Consider the following 21,699-nt stretch of genomic DNA (forward strand, 5'->3'; position numbering starts at 1 on the left):
CAGATGCTTTGTCATTCAGAGCTTCTTCAGCACTGCGCTTCCCACATTTTAACTGATTGTTGATTCTGTTGGAAGTGAATTGGCTGAATTTCAATTATATTGATGCAATTTATAGAGCAAATGGATAAAACTTCTGTAAAGACATCTTGATGTCGTCCTTGCTCAGAAGAAATGTTCTTCAGTCGCTTCGTGAAGCTTCTATTGTACAGCTGCTGCTGCATAGCTCTGTTGCTGCTACCAATAAGTGTAGCACCTGCTTACAGTTCTAGATATTCAAAAGAAACTTTGGCATTTTTATTCATCATTTTGGATGGGAGAGTCACCTCACTCTTCCTGGACTGGGATCTTGCCTGCTAGGAAAAAAACCTTGGTCAGATTTTGGGGTGCATTGTTCTGGATCAGTACACTCTAAGACTGAAGGTCTGTCTATTTGAGGGCTTGACTAATCTTTCTCTTTGGGAAGTGCAGTGTAGTTGGGAAAAACTGGCTTCTTTTAACCTTTGTCCTCAGCAAAGCCATAAATGATTTTAGGGTTCTTGATAAGTCTGCCTCAAGGTCTTCTCTGGTGCATCTTCTAAGTACCAGAGAAAATTATGGATTCATGCACTGATCTGCAGAGCAATACGCCAGCGAAAACATCTCCTGATAGGACATCAGTGGCGTGATGCTACGTAACCTGGTGGAATGCAGAGTCATTTCTTAATATATCATGAAGTGGGAATTGCTTGGCAAGCTGCATTTTCAGTAATTACATTTGGGATGCCATTTTGCTCAGGGGGCAGTCTTCCAAACCACCATCCAGTAAAGAAGAAGAGGGGAGTAAGGAGAAAGCTTCAGGATCTTTCCACTGATTTGGCAGATGCTGCTGGGTGTGCCCTGTCTGCCGTCTGATTAGCCCTGTGTCTAGTGGCGCTGTGCTCCAGAGGCTGCAGAAAGAAAGAAATAGCTACAGCTCAGTCATCCTCCCAGTAGTTTCTTCCATGCTGAGAATAATACACATCATTGGATTGACCTTGGATTTTTGTTCAAGATTTACTTCCATTGTATCCAAACTTGATTTGGTGATATAACATACTTGATACATTTATGTTACATTTTAAGGTATTTGTATAATTTTTGCATCCAAAATGCTGATTCATGCATCTACAAATCTGGCCTATTTTACCCAAATCTCATTTTCAGACTCAGTGTGGATAGCATATCTAAGCATTTCTTTTTAGTTATTTTGCACCAAATACTGCATTTTGGACACTGATGGGCTCAGTGGTATGACTACGCCTAATCAGAATGATGCACCACTGCAAATAAAAAAACAAACAAACAAACAAAAAAAGAAAATGGTTTGGGATGGTGGGCAGTCTCTGTCATTAGCAGCAGTGCTGAATCATAGTCCATATTGCTTAACTGACCTTCAGAAAGCTTTGCAGCCTTCCCACGCAGTCTCGCTGTTGAAGGCCAGTGAGCTGCTTTCTTCTTCCTTCTTCAGGTTCAACACTCAGTGCACTCCAACTTCGTTATCAGCATTAGTTCACTACTCATATATTTCATCTGTGCTGTACGTGTGCAGCAATATATCATATTCACTTTCTTGCTCTCAAATATCCCAACACCTGGAAGATATTAAAGCTTGCTGAGCTGTGTCTGCCTGCCAAAACTACGCCCCGAAAATGCACCATATGGCCAAGAGATTTTTGAGAAACGAAAAAAAGGAGACTTGCAGAAGAGTCACCGCTTATACCTCTGAACAGTGATGTCTAAGTCAGGAAACAGAAGTGATTGATGATAGTTCCAGTATTTTACTTCAGAGTGGTAGTGAAACATAGATGATACTGTGTTTTCAAATCTCTTTAGAGATCTTTAGAGAGCTTTGCATCTACCTAACTGGGAGGATATCCCAGAGACACCTTGACTGGATTGCTGACAAGGAACAACTACTCAATGAATTCTCTCTGAAAAGGCTCTTGAAATGCAGATACCTGCATTTGCATGGAGAAACTCCTCGGAGCTGCAATGGAAGACCAGGAGAGCAGATCCGGTTTCTCTGCTCTTTCTCCTCCTCATCCTTCAGCCCTGCAACATGGGATCTGCCAGAGGGAGCCCTGATGTTTATGCTGCCTTAAAAGAAGATAAAGCACAGGAGGCAGTGCTGGCAGGAAAATTAGTGGCCTTAAACCCAGATCAAGTTACCAGCAGAAGTGCTAGTACTGGTCGCACAGTGTAAGGAGTTGGCCATATGCCTTTTCAGGCTTCTCCAGTCCAGAAGTACCAAGACTCAAAGTGGTTTAACCCAATGTCTTCATGCACAGACGTGGCCAAGCTTCTGGGAAGGGCCAACAGATGCTTTCTCATCCGCAGTTCCTTTGGCATTTGCTACCTAATCTGTATAAGTTTCAAGACAATCTCTTAGGAAAAAAACATAAAAATCACAATAATGTCGGTATTCAAAACTACAACAGTGTCAGGTTATATACAACCTATATAAAGTGCAACTGTCTGCTCATTGTTTTTGACAGGAAAATTATGGAAAAGTATTAAAATGTATTCTGTTAATTTGACTTGTTTGTTTGTTTGTTTGTTTTTAAAGATAGTCATCAAAATCATACAGTAGGAAAATAAATTTATCTTTTGGTTTCGGTTATTCTTCCTTCCTCCCCCATCAAATGTCAATTCTTAAAATGTGTGATTCCAAAATATATTTTTATGATCATGTGTCAAATGTCTCATTTTCTTTGTAGCTGAGGGGAGAACAGAGATGTGATGTTTATCTTTTCTAAAAGAAAAAAGATCAAGGGTAGCATTTCTAAATATCAAAACTAGGGTTTTGATATTCATAAATAAAAGATCACTTACATTTTAATTTGAAATCTTGGATGCTTCAAAGGTTTTTGAATAAAGAAGTCATGGACTCATAGAATGACTTAGGTTAGAAAGGACCTCAAAGATCATGTAGTTCCACTCCCCAGATGTGGGCAGAGTTGTCAACCACCACATCAGGTTGCCCGGGGTTCCATCCTGCCTGGCCTCCATGGATGCACCTCCATGGATGAGACATCTACAGCTTCTCTGGGAAGCTGTGCCTGCACCTCACCGCCCTCTAAGTAAAGAATTTCCTACTAGCCTCTAACCTGAATCTCCCTTCCTTTAGTTTAAAGCCATTCCCCCTTGTCCTATTATTATCTGACTGCATAAAAAGTTGGTCTTCATCCTGTTACTAAGTTCCCCTCTAGTAATAGGAGGTTGCAATAGAGTTTCCCCGGAGTCTTCTCTTCTCCAAGCCAAACAAGCCTAGCACCTTCTGCCTTATAACAGAGGTGCTCCACCCCTTCAGTAGTCCCTGCAGCCCTCCTCTGAACCCATTCAAGCAGCTTCATGTCTCTATATTGTTGGTGGCCTTAGTACTTTGTATTTAAATATTAACTTGCAACGTGCTAGGTAATGCTGTCCTTCTTTCAGGGGAGCAAATACAGTGTCACCTGATTCACATTTCACATTTTCACTTTTATAAATTAGTCTTCTGCTATTTTTAAGTCAATTCAGGGACATCAGTGACTTCTCGCCATGTGGCCACTAGGATGTGGGACAAGCAATCATTAAGCAGGCTTGAAAGGAAAAGGAAAGGAATCTGCCATTTGGAAAGGCAGATTTCCTCTTGCGTCTGACTGATCCCTGTCCAGAGTGCTTCGTCTGGGCACTCAGCACTTTGCAAAAGTTGGTTGTGAGGTGTAACAGAAAGAGAGACTGGTTTTTGGAATTTAGAAATATGCAAATAACCTGGATGTAAACTGGGAAATTTTCTAGTGCTGATATATCAAGCTAGATGTGTTTTTGTATTTTGAATTTTAGGAATCCGATCATGGGACACAAACCTGATTGAATGCAACTTGGATCAAGAATTGAAACTTTTTGTTTCTCGCCATTCAGCTCGATTCTCTCCTGAAGTTCGAGGTGAGCTTTTAGGCATGTTTGACAAAGTGTTACACCACCCATTTTCCTTTGTGGATCTTTACAATGAATACTTTGCTCTGTTTTGTTTTTTGTTTTGTTTTTAATATTGCTTGAAAATTACTTATGTTTTTTAACTGTTAGGGCAAAAGTAAACGTCTGAAGCATTAAACTAATTAGACTTTAGGTTATCTTGATATATATCATTGTGATTAATTTTGGGGCCCCATTAAAATGAAATGAATCTCAGTTTTTGACTGGATCACTTGTGTGTATTGCACTAATCTGTGTGGCTAATCCCAGAGACTGGAGCTTGTTACCTATGGTAGGCAGAGCACATACATAAAATAACCTGAAGGGTTAGCTCTACAGTTTGACAGAGCCAGAAACAGTATTACCTTTTCTTGTAATGAAAACCCAAGGGGTGGAGGGTCTGCCTTCACTCACAGGAACATTCATAGGCTCTTACGAGGAAACTGGCACTTTACAGGGCTTATGATACTCAGCCAATTCTTCTGCTGCCTTTTCTTCAAGCCTGTCCTTTCTTTAGGAGATCCACACAGGTTTAAAAAAAAACACAACCAAACAACCAAATGAAACAAACACCACCAACTTGCTCCCGCTTCCCCCCACTAATTTTGTGAAGTGTAAAATTCAATTCTGTTCTGGTTACGTGGAATCCAGTTTGGTAAGTTTTTCTTTATCTCTTCGTTTTAACCATCTCCTTACTTTAACACAAATGCTAATTGTGCATGTGTGAAATTAACCTTGGCCTCCATATCTAAACAAAATATACACTTCTTGAAGTATAGCTTGCTTTCATTGGTGAAAACACTGTGATCATGAGCACATTGACAAGTACAACATAGACGTGAGAAATGTTCTAAACTCTGGCTTCAGGATCATGGTGAAAAGGGCTCTGAAATGCTGTGTCATACTGCCACTTCACATGCATATGGTCTTTTGCTGTGCACAGTTGATGAAGAGATCCTGATAGCTGATTGCACTGACTTATGGTTTTAAATAAAATACCAAAACATCTCATGTAATGAATTCCTTCTCTTGCAGCATTGGATATAGCAAATTTTGCCATTATTTCTGCTTATCTATTGAGCCAGATTCAAGACAAAGATGTACCTCTATAGCTTTTCACTTGGTTCAAAAAACAACTGGTAAAGCAATACTCAGGACTGAATTACTCCAATGCACTCAATGTTTTTTGCCATCCCATTAAGATGTTACTTTTTGATAGCATTGAATGAATTAAAATAAAGCTAGTTTCACATAGTTAAATACTGTGTTTTCACGTAATAAATGAAAGAACATTATGAACCTTTTTTTTTCAATTCAAATTTGAGTTCAATTTCAACCAATAATATAGAATCTTCTAGGAATTTTTCTTTAGGAATTATATATTTCATTGTGTTTTTTTTTCTTGTTTGTCTAGACTTGTCTGTTTTGTCTGTCATTGTGTTGAATTACAGCTTAATTGCATGTGACTGGAATTCATCAACAGCTCTATGACAAGCAGTAATGAATGTGTTTTTCAGCACTGCACAATCTTTAAACAATAAGCTGCCAAAATCTACATTGAAAGAGTACTGAGAGAGCTTTAAACCTGGAAAAAAGAGAAACATCCAGGAATAAAACTAACCCTCTTTACCAGCTTCTTCTCTCAGACTGTGTGGAAACCCACTGGCACTTTTTGAGTCCCATGGCACAGATTAGAGGACAAGATTTGAGTCTCTCTCTCTGGTTCTTTGATGTTGAATCTGCCTTGAGGCTCCTTTGAGTTCTCATGACTGATAGAGCGAGGAGGATGGGATTTTTTTTGTTACCCTATGTTGATATAATTTCAAAATATTTTCTGTTACAGTGCCTGATTGTTGAATTTTGGTGAGTGCTCAACCTGTGAAACTGGCAACACATACTACACGTGTTAAAGAGATTATTGTGGGTACATACCACATTATGGTCTCAAACTCAGAAATTCAGTGGGCTCTGGGTAACTAGGTGATCTCTTGTCCAAAGCAAGTATTCATCCCAGGTGATGGGATAATGTGTGCCATGTCAAATGGGGTGTAATTAAACAGTCCTTTTCTTCAGTCTTCTGAGACTGAACTCGTTTGCATGACTCAAACATAGGGACAGTTTACTCTTGAGGAATGGGAGAATCATTTAGTGAGTCTGCACAGCCCTTCGTACAGAAAGGTCTGAATACTGACTGAAGCTTGTTTGATTATCATGTTTAATTATGATAATTGCTGTGCTGGCTCAGTGCATTCTTGTATGCTTCTCAAATCAGCTCAAGGATACACACAGCAGAAATATGAACAGTATGACTTGTTCTCCAAGACAACTCTTGGAAGAAATGGGGCCAACCCTACCATATGCCTGCAATGTTGAAAGAAGGACATGTGAGAGAAGATGTTAGTCATAGCAATAATTTATGTGTTTTCTCTTGAGGAATTTGAGGGGTAATCCTCGTTTGCAGTGAAAGCCATGTACATATTGATATAGAATCGAGCATGAGTGAATCTGAACACTCTTTTTGTGCTTTTACCAAGGGAATGGATTGTCACAGTGGTATTCATTTATCCTATATTCAGCTTCTGAACAATTTATGGATGATTTATGATTCCTTGAAAAATCAAATTCGGAACAGAAATGCTAGCGAGATCTTCTCTGATACCTTATAAAGGGGCTGAGTTTGCACTTCTTTAATAATACCAAATCTGCAGAGATGTTGTCAGGTGCTGGTGAAAAATGAGTAACGGCACTTATTAACTGGTTGCCAAGACAACAAGCAACATGACTTAAAATGGGCGTTTGCCTCTGTTTTCTCTGTCGTGTTCTGGCAATGACTTCCATCTTATGTTAACTTCACAAAGACAAAAAATTCAAACAATGTGTTGCAACATGTACATGCTGGAAAAGGAACCATGTATCTGGTAAGGAGGCAGAGCAAATGGAGATTGTTCAAACTGCAGCTGTTGCTAACAATCCTTTCTCAATTAATGGATGGATGTATGTTTCAGCAGCATAAAGCTGTATATCCTGCTTGACAGAAGACTGAGTAACTGGATTTTGCTTAGGGGTGAAACCATTGAGGGCTTTCCACAAGACATCCACACCTACCATATTGTCCCGTTTTTTCCACCTGGGAGTTCAGCTGTTGCCTTGGTGTGTATGCAAGCTCTTGTCTAGATAAAATAGTTTTTATTTACATAGCTAATCAGTACATAGCCGATCAGTAGATAGCATACATACCCTTAACCTCGTTCTCTGAGAAGAATTATTGCTGAAGAGAGCTCTGTGGCTATTTTATGCTTCAAACATTTCATGAAGAACAGGCTTCTATGGAAAGCAAAGTCCAAGCAGCATCAGGTCTCCTATTACCCACAGGTCAGCAGCTGGTCACTGCACTGATTTAAGCAAGTCCTTCCATACCTTCCTCACCTTGATTTTCAGCATCCTTCCTGTGGCCATGGAGGAACCTGTCTAAGTGAAAGAGGTGTTTGGTATCCCAGCAGTATCCTCCTGCTTCAGCTGTGTCTGTGAGCTTATCTCCTCTGGACTTCCTGTGGAAGGGCCTTGTTTTCTGAAACTGTCATTGATCTTGAAAGCCTAACACCCTTCATTCTGAGAGTTACCATTTCAGAAGTTACAATTAAGGATTATTAGTGTCCTGTGGTTTTGAATCAGGAGGGTTTTAGTCATTGAAATCCATAGCTCTATTGTTTGCCACAACAATCTGTAGTCCCGTTAGTGTTACCAAAGCAGTTAATATATGCCCAGTAGATTGTGTGAGCTCATGGAGTTGCTGATGAAATCCTAAATTGCAGTGTTCTTGTACTTTAAAAAAAAAAAAAAGGAAATCAAAATTCATCAAGTCAGATAATGTAAATTCTTAAGCAAAACCTATCAATTACAATGAAACAAACAGAAAAAAAAGAGCCACGATGGCAAGGCCAGATCTCTATTTTGCTTAACTCATCTGATGTGGAGGGGCAGAGATCATCAGTCTGACTCTTTGCCCCTCACTTTGAGGTCTGTCCCGTCGATGTCCATCTGTGCAGATGAGAGGAAGGGGTGAACTCAGCTGGTGTCTGAGCCTCACCACTAAGTGTCTGGGAGTTAATTCAGACCAGGAACTCAAGTAGTCTAGTAGGAATATTCAGGGGCAGTCTATAAATATGATGCCACAGCTATTAAAGGCTCTAATAGCTGGAATAGCTATCGAGAGGAGTCATTTGAGCTCATTGTATGTTCAGAGAGGTTAATTTTAGCTGTCTACCAGACTTGTTTTGTGTTTTAGAGTATTTATGCCCTAGATGAAAGAAAATGGAGGTGAAATAGGACTTGAATAGGGGGTTGATCTGACTCACTGCTGCAGCAGTGGCTGGTGTCCCCACAGTGTGTTGCTGCCAGTGGCACAAGGGTACAGGGCAACGCTGGGAGAACAGGGGAACCAATGGAGTGGCATGAGCTCTTTTGTGTGTGAAGCTAGGGTTTGTTAGCTCAGGAGAGGCTTACAGCACAACTGTTTCTGTGCTTGGGTACATTCATCGACAAAGCCTTCCTTTTTTAGTACTAATCAGAATGCCTAGGATGGGGTAATAAGTAATTCTGTCTTTCTCTTTACTTCCCCCCACACACACCCCCTTCCTCCCAGTGAATTAATTCGTGCACTTCTGCAACAATCATTCTGGCACTGAATTCCACCTCTGTTTTTTTTTAAGGAATGATCTCGAAGAAAATCAGCATGAATTTACATTAGTGCCACAACACTAGTACCTGCTGATGCTAAGCTGCTAACATGAATCAGCAAAATGACTGAGAGTTTATTTTTAACTGTGTTGTATCACAAGTACTTGCAGTGTGTTAGCCTAGCCCGTATTTTGTGGAAGTATGTTTTTGACCTGTGTGAGATGGCTAGCAGAGGCACAGGATTAAGTTATTGGTGAACAATGTTTGAATTGAAATGCTACTGTGAAATTTGTGTTCCCATCCCTATTTTTTAAGTGGATAATTCACACCTAATGGTATACTCAAGGGTTATTTTGTTACAGGTTATTTAACAAATACCTACAGAATTATACTTTATCCTCACAACTCCCCAGTCTTCCTTTGCTACCATTATGTCTGTTGGATATCTGAAAATGAAGACTTAAACAATTATTTTTTTTTTACCCTTGCTAAGTATTATTTACAGATGAACTACTTTTCATCCCTTCCATCACAGATTTAAAATAAATGTGTAACCAAAACATCACTGCATTTTTTTCATCTGTTTTCTGGTTGTCACACGTAACTTTTTTTTCACAATATCTGTTTCTCTTAATTCTCAATTGCCTGCATTTGAGAATTATTTCTATTAGTTTTTGGGAACTGCTTATCAATTACTTGAGAGAATTATGAAGTGTTTCTAATTGGACTTTATTGTATGGGGAAAATTTTGATCCATACTTCCTGGTATTTTTTTAGGTCAAACAACAACCAAATTGTGTGTCACAAAAATGGAGAAAAGGCAAATTTTAACTTCTGTTTATTGTCAGATTAAATCAGTCCTTTATTTTCATAGTTGCTTACCACAGTGTTCCTCAGTAAGACCAAACCCATCCTGCACAGGGAAGAAGAGTTTAGAGACTCCATGTCTCCATGCTTGCTGGAATGGGGAGCATGTTTTCAGTCCCCCTTGCCCATTCTTGCATGAGAAGTACCACAGTGGGGTACTACATGAAGAGCTCCATCTTTAGCTCAGCCTGTAGAGACAAAAGCAGAAATCATGGCAAGAAATGCCTTACTGCTGACCACAGATCCAGGTGCTCCTCCTGTCTGTAGTCTGTCAGGAGCAGTCCTTAGTACATCACAGTCCGTGTGATTAAGTGGAGATGATCATGCTTTAGAAGGTAAAAGTCATAAATAGAAAGGTGGGTATTTCTGTAGCAGACAGCCATGTATATGCACTGTATATGCCTTCTGTGTTTCCATCAAAGACATGGTGGGTACTCGTGGCACGCTGTTTCTAGAATCAAGCAGAGAAGTCCGTATTTCTGATGTTCTGTGCTTGCAGGCTGTGTGTGTGTTCTGTCTGTGCAATATAGACTCACATGTAAGTAAGGACATGATTCTTCTGATTCCTGGATATTTCGCTGGTTGGAGTATGTCTTTTATAATTCGAATCTGGTTGCTGATCGAAGACAAATTAAGTTAAAAAATAATAAAACTAATAACCAAGCACTGCTTGTAGAAGTGAATTTATGTGAATTTCAGCATTCTTTTGATGTAGCAACTTCATATGCTTTGGTAGCTGAGAGTTTCACTGTAACCATCAGCAGAGTCATTCTCCTGTGTCTTTGAGTCTGTCTTCCCTGTAAGTGGGAAGCATAGGGTATTATTTAATAACAAAACAAAACAAACAAAAAAACAACAAAGCAAAAATCCTTCCAAGGAGGCAAACCATATTCTTAGTGGAATAATCTCAGGCTTTGTGATCTCTGAGTGATACTAATGTGCTATAGAGACTTCCAGCTGGAAGTTAAGTCCCCTCTGGAAGTTGTTCCAATGTTATGACAAAGAAGATTGGTCCCAGCTTTGGCTTCTCTCTCTGGGGGCACAAATAAAGCTCTGCTAGCTCTTACAAGCTGTTTGTGGTGGGTTGATCTGGCCAGCAGCCAAGCACCCACAGCTGCTCACTTGTCCCCTCTATCCCTGCCCCTCCCAGGATAGACCAGAAAGAGCAAAAGCTATAAAACTTATGGATTTGGATAAAGAGAGCTTAATAGGTAGGTAGTGGTGGTGAGGGGAAAAAAGGCGAAGTGAAGGAAGTCTGTCACAGTATCAAGTAAGGCATACACACAGGTGTATCACATAGGCCAGCCAGTCTTTAAGCAATGGACCACCTCAATCTATACTTCTTTCTTGACCCCAACTTTTGTTGCAGAGCATGAGTTATATAGTATGTGTTTGGTCAACAAGAGTCAGCTGTTCCAGCCTTGTTTCCAAAGATTCTTGCCACCTGCCAGCCACTGTTGGGTACAGTGGAAGAAAGAAAGCTTTGACACTGTGCAAGTACTTTCCAGCCACAGTCAAGCCATTTGTGTGTTATCAGCAGTATTTAAGGCACAGTGTTTAAGGCACACATACAGGTTGCTACGAAGAAAGTTAAGTCCGTCTCAACTAGATGGACTAGTTAGAGTCCATCCTATTTTTCCAAAAATGAGTTGTCTTTTAATATTTGTTTATGTATGAATCTTTTCAAAAGACCATAATGAAAGGACTGACATTTCCTGGATTATTTCAAGTGTGAGGAAATCAGCATCTTGAAAACTGACCTGGCAACAGTGGACAGACAAGATGGACTAGAAAAACATTAATATAGGAAAAAATTACAAACACTACTTTTATGTTTTCATGTTCAAGTCATGTTTTTTGTTTTCTGTTGTTGGACTTCTGGAAAAAAAATATGGGATGCTAACTGACACAGTCTTAAAAAGAGTCCTCACTAAGAGATCCCTCCTGGGGTACCTCCTGATTTGGTTGTTATGGCCATTCAGATTTCATAACCTCTTGCAGTTTTCTCAGTCTTCCAGGATGTGCATAGGGTTTAGGCAAGCAAAAAAAGTGCAAAATGCAAAATTATTTTGTGTGTGAACAGGACTTGAAGTGGATACAGAAGGCAGTACTCCCAAGAATATCTTTAGTAGGATTTAATGCTTGTAGCGGGCTATTAATTTAATGTCATTAGTCAGAATTGTCTCGTGTTGTTGGATTTTTTAAACTTATCATTTCTAGCTTCAAAGTTTAGATTCTGAAAGCTCCTTAGGCTTGGAAGATTTAAATCTTTTTCAGTGCTAGTTAGATTTTTGTACACTCAACATTTCCTATCAAGTTAGTTAGCTTTTAATTTTTCTACATTTCAATAATTACATTACAGAATGCCTTTTGTACATTTCAATCCATTATCCATATAAAAGCTTGAAATTTTTGCTTATTTCTTGTTGTGTCCTACAATGTGATCTGCTGGATCAAATGAAAAAACAGATCATCTTTCAACAGAACACATGGAAACACAGATGTCACTAAAAAGAATCCAAATGGGGCTGGTGTATTTGACTCTTAAAAAGTAAGGATGGGCTCCTTCGATCACATCACTGTCTCAGCTCATCTTGCATAGTTTAGGTGTACTAATTGTATTCCTGAAGAGTTCCTGGCAGACTCAGCTATTCCTGGTGGGAACAGTTGCTCTGCACCTAACAACCCTGTATACCTACTAAAGCTTATAAATACAGCAGGAATTAGAATTTGTCACTGGTTTCTGTGGGATAATGTCATTGTATGTCAAATAGGGGATTATCATGTGGAAGGAGCTCTTTGTGACATTCTTCCTTCATGTTGAACTGGAGAATCACTTGTATTAATTTGCTGAGAGGAGCTTTCTACAGTGGGGAATAAACCTATTTTATAGGGCTTTGTTAATGGATGTAGGTCCTCCACTACGATTTATTGATGGTAATCATGGGAAGGAGGAGATGCAAAGCCTTCTGATTTCCTTGAACTGTAGACTTACTCTTTGGGCCATAGAACAGTATAATACAATCATACATTAGAGACATATGTACCAAAAATGGGGTAGTTTCAACCTCTTGGCCTGTGCACTCACTATGTAATTAAATTGACTTAAACTGAAAGCAGATTCCTAAGAAGCCAGTTTCTTGCATAGAATCTGGAGGAAATATTATATAGAGATTTATTTCTTAGGTTACTACTATTTTTCAGCTTTGCATGTTATTGATTTGCAGAACTGATGCTTTTCTAACTTTCTAACTCTTCCAAACTTGTGCACTTTTTCCTGCTGCTGTTGGACACAGCTCGTCATCTGTGAAATTGCCTGTTTCCTCTAATGCTTTTCAGGCTGTTCCAGGTACTCTGAGAGACAAACAGTACTGGCTATTTCCAGGGAGGTCATAACCTGGTGTTTTTAGCCTAGAGCAGTGTTCGTTTTGGCATGATAACTCTTTCTCCCTTCCTGTCTCAATTTGTGGTCAGAAAAAAAGCAGAGAAGACTTTAAAAGAAGTGACCACTCCAAAATAATTTTTTCACTATCAGAAGTGAAAGTGTGGTTCAAGGCAGTCCTGCAGAGCTACTTTTCCTGGTCCTGGTGAGCTATTGACTCCAGCAGGATAGGGCAGTGCTGTGTGGGCACAACCCCAGACTCCCCTCTCAGGGAACTGAGTGATTACATCAGCGATGGAGGAGGCTCTCAGAAGACCTGCAGGAGGGATCATTCTCCTCATCACATCACTATTCAATTTTGCTACAGCACTGTGTTGGCAGAGCCCTACTGCTGTGTTTTAAAGACAGTTTTTCCTCTGCATTGGCAGTTTTTGCATAGACAGAGTACAGATCGGAGACATATTTGATGACATTTGCATCCAAAGCTTTTTTCCAATTTCCTGTTTCATTTTGTTATTTCTTCAGCGTGTTCTAAAAATTGCATCCTATGCCCTTCTTCTTTCCTTGAATGGAATGCTGAGTTTGGAGATTTGTGGATGTTTTCAAGGTGACAGTGAAGTGAGTGTTGAAGAGATGACACTCACTCTTCTTCCTTTCCCCGTTACTGTTCCTCCTCCATTCTTCTTGTGTGTCACAGTAAGTCATGGTGATATGGTGGTAAAATGAAAATTGCACATAGCTAATACTAGTACTAGGAAATTCAAGCTTGCTCTCTCTTTGAAGCCACATTGTAGATAGCAACAAATTCTTTTTTTCTTCTTTTTTTTTTTTTTTGAGTTTAGAAAAAAATGATCAGAAATCTCTCTGTTCACAAATGATGCTTTGTAATTTTTCAATTTTTCATCCTTCTATTTTTGCCGCCTTCTGGCACTTCCAGCTTCTTTGATTTTCCCTTTGAGCAGATTGCTGTATATGTCAGGGATTCTTAATCTGGGCAGAATAATCTAATAAATTTACCAGATTAGATTTAGGCCAAAGTTCTTTTTAAACTTCTTCAAGTTTTACTTTCCATACTATTCCACATCTGCTGCTTATTTGCAGAGAAGGGACACTCTCAGACAATAGCATCTAGATGTGAGACCAGTTGTTTGTCACTGGATGTTCTAGGTAAGTTGGCTGTTGGCTAGGTGTGGTCTGAATGTAACAGACATCTCATCTGGAATGATGGAAGGAAAATGGATAATGCAGAGATGTAGATTAAGTGGATCTGGCTTGCCATAGTACTATGACAATAGTTACTGCTTTGTAAGTGGAGTTAATAGAGCAGATATTCTCCACTGGGATGTCTGCTATCAAATCATGCTTTGGCTGTGTAAAGCTTGGAATTAGTGTTGCTAGAGCTAGCAGCCTAATGACAAAGAGATTCACTGCTGAATTTGACACTGTTACAGATTTTAAAATGAAAAGCTTAAACTCAGTATTCCAACTAAATATTTAAAGAACTCTGGAGACTAATTTTTGAGATCCTATGAAATAAGAGGAATCACAGGAAAGTAAAAGAAATGTCACTCTACTCAAATTTAATCATACTCTCATATCTTTTAAATTGCTGTTTTCAAACATTACTTTTTTTCTGTAATAATACTTTCTGTAATAATAGCCTTCAGAACTCACTTCAACCAGATTTTCTACACAGAAAGTCAGCATTGTATAACTCAGTTAAAATTATGGAATTAAAAAACAAAACAAACAAACAGACAAACAAACGAAAAAACCAACTTCATGAGCAATTAATAAAAAAACATACCAGCAATCTGCATCATGTTTTCTTACCCTTTCTCTTTTCTGGAAGTTGCCCATTGTGGAATTAATGCTCAGTCATGCCTTTTTGCCAGTAGATGGCATTCTCAATGCCCATACTTACTGCAGCGCTGCAAGCATGTTCGAACCTCAGTAGGAATACTTCTCTACAGTTTTTAGGTCATAGTACCTAATATGATACACATGTTTCTGTCTTCTCTGAGGTTTTGTTTGGAGTCCATGTTTCATACAACTGAGATCTGTTAACTGCGTAGGACACAATCCTCAGTGCCAAACAAGCTCAGCAAACTTGAGGTCTCTCATAGTCAGCATGGTAGCTCTCACAGTGTAAAGATTGCAGGTCATTTATGAAAATGCTTAACATTGCAGTAAGTCTGTAGAACCAGCAAGGAAAAAAGCAAGACCACAGTATGTGTGGTTGTATTTGTGCATGAATTAGTGCATGCTGTAGATATATCTGAGGAAATACTTATTAAATTAGCCTTACAGATGATGCATTCTGTGTACTGTCGTGTTGCTCCAGTGGACCTGAGCTTCCTTCCTCTTGAAAGTGGAATAGAGTAATCACACCAAGACATGGTAATACCTCTTCTCAGGTGTTGAGTTTAGAGTGCAACATGAAATAATAGAACTGAGACCTAGGCAAGTAGACTCCGACTCACCTGTCAAGTTTAGTACATCTCAGTTTTTTTTCGCCTGTCTCAGTCTGTGGTGTGACTGTTAGGAACAGAGAAATACAGTAGCATGTAGTTTGACAAAGCATTTCAGTATTGTCTGTCTAAAAATACTCATTCGTACAAGTTAAATCTCAGTGAGGGATTTTTGCATTTCTCAGGAATTGGGGAAAAGAAGTGTCACTGTGACTGCAGAACACTGTATTTCCTAAATTAAGAGATACAGAACTTAGTTCTTAACTTTCTCCCTCCACAGCATAAAGTCTATGATACTCAATTATTGCAGAAAAGCCTTGATCTGGATTATTCAGTCGCAGAGATTTAATGATGCTTAATTCCTTTTGTCTTGCTTCAGTTTCCCATTAAGGACTGCTCTGCCAAGTGTGCCAGCAGGGAATCTAATGTCAGTGATTTATGTGGCATGGTCTTCATTAGAATTCAAAATGAGGCCACAGTCTCTCTTCAAATAAGCCACCAGCCAGATGTTAGAAAGTAATCAGTACAGGGATCACTCAACTTGCCTTGAAAATAACACAAAAGATGAAAAGCTGAGATTAGCCATTCACCAATTTAACTTCTTCAGATTTCAGTCCCGTATTTTTTTGTAAAGGAGCAATAAAAAAAAAAGACCATTTAATAAAATTGAACACCTGCATCCATCTGCACAAGCAAAACCTTCCAATATATGCAAATACTGATGGACATCCTATACATGTTCCTTCAGCTGATTTAGCTGTGGGCAACACAGCAGGGCTTTGAATGCTTTCAGGGAGCAGGTGTCTGTTACCACTTACAAAACAAACACAGCCATCACTTTGTCTTAAATTGCAATTGCTACATCAATTTGGCAAATTCTGCTCCTAGTAAGTGTAAATTCTTTGTAATTTTACCGACAACCAAAGAATCCCTCTACATTTACCCAGCTATTTATTAGGGTATCATTGGAGTTCTTTTGAATAATTGCAGCATGTAGGACCTATTAGTAGATGGTTTGAAGGAATTGGCAGTAGAGTGCTGATCTGTATTTTATCACAGGGTTGCACACAGAATGAAAGGCAGTACTGCTGAGTTGCTGTGGCACCACTTGAAGTAAAATACTTGCTAGTTTTGGCATTGCTGGAGCTGGCAATAAATCACCTGAATTTCATTAAAACTAAACTCCTGTAGGAAGCTGGATGCTTGTGCAAATTGTAATCTGAGATGGTGAAATACTGTCTGCCATCACTAACAAAGCTTCATCTCAAGTGGAAGTGAAATGCTTGTAAGTGGTGCCACGTGTCCGTGGCAATGTGTGTTCTTTGATTACTGAAACGTTCTTGCCACTCCCAAATCCAGAAATGCTTACTGGCTAAGGTTAAAATGCCATGGGAGGATGAAATAAATGACATTTTGATTACCTCTCAGAACTTGGCTTAATAGCTGACACAACCTTCAAATCCTGGAGGAAGAGAGGTGGCAAGCAGGGGTCCTTGCCTTTTGTCACCTCTGCAGTGCCAACCCCGCCTTCTCACGGCTGCTTATCTCATGGCAGAGGGTTAATGAGAAGACTGTAGGGCTGGAGTTGTGGAAGGCAGTTTGAATTCCATCTGTGTGGATTATGATCTGGTGGAGTTCATTAGCATGCAGGCAGGCTCGAGTGCATATCTTTCAAGAGGCCCATGACTTCCAGGCATTTTCACACTCTGGCAGCTCTGTTGTGCTGTATGGGGTTGGCCCACATTTTTGTATTAGCACAGTTTAATTAGGCAAGGAGAGGTGGCTACATTTCCAGAATGATCTACTGATACGGTGATAAATACTGGTATTTATTACAAGGACTCTTTGAAACAAATGTCTGTTCTGTTACACAGGTTTGCTCATTTGAGGACCCCAGAGCCATTTATGAAACAACTAAATCCTCTCTGGTGTGAAGTAGAATACTAAAAAGGATTAACACTGGCAGGGTGAGGATTCCCACTAGTTTCTGCTGTGTTCCCATGTCTTGTTCTTATAATCTGATATTTAGGTTTGATGAAAGGAGCTGTGTTCAGAGACTGCTTCCTGTTTCTTGCAGCAGTGTAGCAGGAAAAAAATGGGTTAAGAGATTGGCTAAAAATGATCAATCCCAAAGTTGTTGAGGGATATACAACTGCTCTGATGAGAGGAATGTTGGATAGCTCAATTCCATATGTTTATTGTGGTTATTCAAATTGGAGATGAAAGGCAAATATGAAAACGTCCAGTCTTCTAAATATTTACGTGACAGCCAGTATTTCAATAGCCATCCAGTGAATGTTACATGAGGAGAGGTTGCATGTTCAAGTCATTTTTGATTTTTTGCCATAGATTCCAATAAAGACAAGACTTCTCCCAACATTACTAATTATTCTTGTTTTCCATACGTAAGTACTTTTTCTTCTCAAATTAGGAAAGAATGTTCCTTTGTATTTATTCTGCTTGGAGCTATCAGGGAGGTGTAGGTGAGTTTGTTAAATCTAAGAGCTCTTACAGTATACACTAGACAATTCCCTTAGACAATGAAGTTGGGCTTAATGTGAATTGCACTTCATAAAAAAAATGTATAAAATTCTGTGTACAGTACAAGACAGTGATGCTTCTGATAGAGATTTAATGTCAACCTTAATATTTCTCTGTCAAGAGAAAATATGAAAACGTCAGAGGATATCTTCTCCCAGAGATGAGGAAATACATTAAATATTGAGTTATTTTAATTAATCATTGTTTAACTGATTATGGTCCTAAAAGTGTACTTCTGTAATGTTCATTTAGTATTAAGTGTGTTAAATGTCTCACCAATGCTGACACTTTGTCGTTCTAATGAAGTATAGTTCATGAATGTCTGTAATTGCACAGTCTGTGTGTGATTAGCAAGATTTCTGAAGGGAATGTATCACATCTAAAATAATGTTTTCTGCTTTGCACAGACTTACTTCACCTGACATTTCTAAGTCAGGGCAGTTTTCTGCAGGCAGTATGTCTGGTCTCCCTTGTAAATATAAGATGGAAAATTGTCTTCTTCTAATTATGTCCACTGAATATGGAATCATGTAGATAGACCTGCTGTAGATCATAGATACTTCCATTGTTTTAGCAATTTGCTGTATTTGTTATGCATGAAAAATGCTTTTGATAACCCATGTTAATCACAGTTCCTGATGAAGCAGTGCCTGCAATTATTGTACTTAACTTAAATAAATCTTCAGAAGATACAATGTTAGAGGGTTGATAATGAGCACACATAGAAGCTGAAAACACTGATTAATTTAATCAGGGTTATTTTGCTTGCTGCCAAAATAAGGGTGAGTATGAGTGATGCCACTGGAAACTGCGAAAGTATTTAACCCAGGGCTTTATATCTAGAGAAAAAATCAGTTCCTGTTTCAGAAACATTGGTAATGCAAAGTATTTTCTCTATTATAAAAGCAATAGGCATTTACTAACTTGTTCAGATCGATTATTTATGAAGCAGCATGACAGTTAATACTATGAAATTAATAATGCCCAGAGGCATCCACGTGAAATGGTGTTCACATTTAATTTCCTCACTTAAACAACTATAATAGTGTAAAGCTATGCACAAAGATCTGGTAGGTTACAAACGTCCTTCACCTAATTCTGAAAGATTCACCTTTTAATTTACTGCCTCAACTTTCAAAGTTAGATCAATATTTTAAAGACATAGTTAAACACCAGTTGTTGTTGTTGTTTTCTTGTTTGTATTGGTTTGGGGTTTTTTAGCGTTTATTTTATTTGATTTTATTTTTGCTGAATGTGAAAAACTGAGTATTTCCGACTTGTTCTCCTGAGTCAAAGGAGGTACTCATCACCAAAGGCTACAGGACCTTCTTTGGGGAAAGCTTCACTCTGTCAACCCGGCTGGTTGAAAGAAAAGGGGTGATAAACACAACTTCTGTGAAAAAGGAAGGGCTCGGCACAACAATTTCTGTTGTGGGAAATCAGGCACGCAAGAGATGCAGTTGTCGTTGAGATGGGTGTATATACTGGTAATGGAGTTGCCCACAGGAGCATTCTCAGTCGGGTGGTTGATTGGCGCAGTACAGCTTCTGAAAGGCTGCTGGTAGCAGAAGGATTTGTTACTGACAGCAGGCTTCAGAGGCAGCGAGAAATACATCAAGGGGAAAATTGGTGGTGAGGAAGCAGACTGGATGCCTTTTGCTTGTGGAATCTCTGGATGTCCCTGGTGACAACAAAAGACTCAAATGGCAGAAATTCACTGTACTTGCATCCTTTCAGCATCCATGGGCTGAAAGAAGGTCTTTCAACTCAGTTTTATTTTGCCCATTTTACAGTATCTTCATGTCAGAACACTGTCAAGAACAGCATGTTTTGTCTCTGCTGCTCGCTGAAGCTCTGAAGGGGCTGCGGGGGCTCCTGTACTTTTTTTGCTCTCCCCAGTGCTTGACCACCACCCCTGAGGTGCTTAATGGGAATCCCAAGACACAGCTGACCTGAGACCCCTCAATTTCCACAGCTACTACCAGTTCTCTTTGTCATAGGATCATAAGAAAGCTGTAGTGACCATGGCACTAACACAGCAGATGTGTTTATTCACTTCTTTTCTGATTGAGTGGGGTCTAGGTTAAGCTGAGAGAAAAGAACCACTCTGGATTTTATAGAGAAGATCCAGATTTATTTCTTGTGTCAGCTTTATTTTGAGAGATTTTCAAACAAGGCTGCTGCAAACCAGTAAACTTGGCACATCCCTCCATCCTTTACCAGCCCTAAAAGTAAATTAGATCAATAATGAGAAGCATGGAAGAAGCTGATGAGAAGACAGACTAGAAGTAACCTTATTTTCCTGGATGTTGATCAGAGGTGCACAGAGTGGGATTTGTTCCTTACTAGGGAAAGGGTTTGTTGGCTGTATCAGGCTGCTGTGTAACTAATATTGGCTTCATCTAAATGTTATGTGAAAAAGACAGTGAAGAAAGTGTACTGAACTATTAAAAAGAAAAAGAAAAGAAAGAATGAAAGAAAAAAAGAAAGAGCCTATTTCCTTTATACTCTATGTAGCCCAAGGGAAATCTTGATATTTTTGAAATGATACAGATTTTTCCCAGGGGGCAGTGCTTATTAATAGCCTATGGTGAGATTCAGACCTGGAAAGTGCTTTTGTGTTCTTGTGAAAAACAATGCAGTACACATAGCATGTTTTGTGTACTATATAAACACATTTTTCAGATTAATAATTACTGAAAGAGAATTCTTAGAAAGCTTACACCTTTCAAAATGTTACTAGACTAGTGGCTCCTCTGTAGATAGACGACCTGCTTCAGTGCAGTTCTCTGTGTAGTAATGTTCAAATGTAGTGATAATGCATGACTGTTTTTTTCCTTACAGGTGTTTTTTCCTCTTTTTTTCATTGTCCCATTCATTTGCTAAAAGTACCTTTCCACTGTACTAATCTGGTAATCAGGGAGGTATTGCAGCAAATCTTGACATGGTCAAATACTTTAGAACTTAAATGGTTAATTTAATTATGAAGAAATCAGCATTTGTTAACAAAGTCATAAAATGCAGAAAGAAGGAGTAAGTCCCCAAGTGGGAGAGATCGTACATGCTGCTACTCAACTTGCAAAGGAATGCTTACTCTGCAAAAATTGTTAGCTATTTTTATTTGTTTGTATAATTTGCATGAACAGTGTAAATGCCAAAGCTGACACAACACACTCAGAGAAATGATTTTAGTATTAAGTGGAGCCAAGATTCTCTTTGTGCTTTGTTTAAACCAACTTCCATTCTGAAGTTCTGTGGAGAAAAAAAAAGAAAAGAAAACTGTCACTAATACCAGAAGAATTCAGTATAGTTCCTCTGTTATCAAGCATTATTAAATATTAGATACTATCAAGAATTAGATCATTGTGTGCTAGAACAAACTATTGTATGTACGGAAGTTCTGCAGACATCACCTTGGTCATATGGCTATGGGGACCACAGGATGGTGCAGGCTAAAAATGGGGGTATACAGAAGAATTGATTCCCCCACTGAGAATCTTTGTAGTAGAGATGTTCTGGATGTAGAGTCTGGGACCACAGGGCACCATGGTGTGCTTGTGCTTTTGGAAATCCTTTATATTCCAAAGCCTGCCAGGTCCTTCTCCTGTCAGCTGACAGTCCAGCTCCTTTTCAGTGAAGGATCCTCCTCATTCAGTGGTACTCTTTGCATTACCTTTCTTCAGTGCTTCTTTGGATTCTCTCATATATTCCTTATTCTGCTCCACTTCCTCTGTGGGTTTCCCATCAAGTTAGCTGCCAGCATAGGGAATATGTAATTTTCGTAAA

At 39.1% G+C, this 21,699-nt stretch overlaps 1 protein-coding gene across 1 annotated transcript in view; it reads left to right on the forward strand.

The window, feature by feature from the left end:
* The window catches only part of MAP1B (microtubule associated protein 1B), a 66,254-nt gene that overhangs the window by 1,667 nt on the left and 42,888 nt on the right, over nucleotides 1–21,699 (forward strand). The window contains exon 2 of the mRNA XM_052700717.1: nucleotides 3,844–3,945. Within this exon, the coding sequence (XP_052556677.1) occupies nucleotides 3,844–3,945 (102 nt within the window). The remainder of the gene's footprint in view (nucleotides 1–3,843; nucleotides 3,946–21,699) is intronic.

Source organism: Tympanuchus pallidicinctus, unplaced genomic scaffold (genome assembly GCF_026119805.1).
Source record: "Tympanuchus pallidicinctus isolate F22 unplaced genomic scaffold, pur_lepc_1.0 scaffold4, whole genome shotgun sequence".
NCBI lineage: Eukaryota > Metazoa > Chordata > Aves > Galliformes > Phasianidae > Tympanuchus > Tympanuchus pallidicinctus.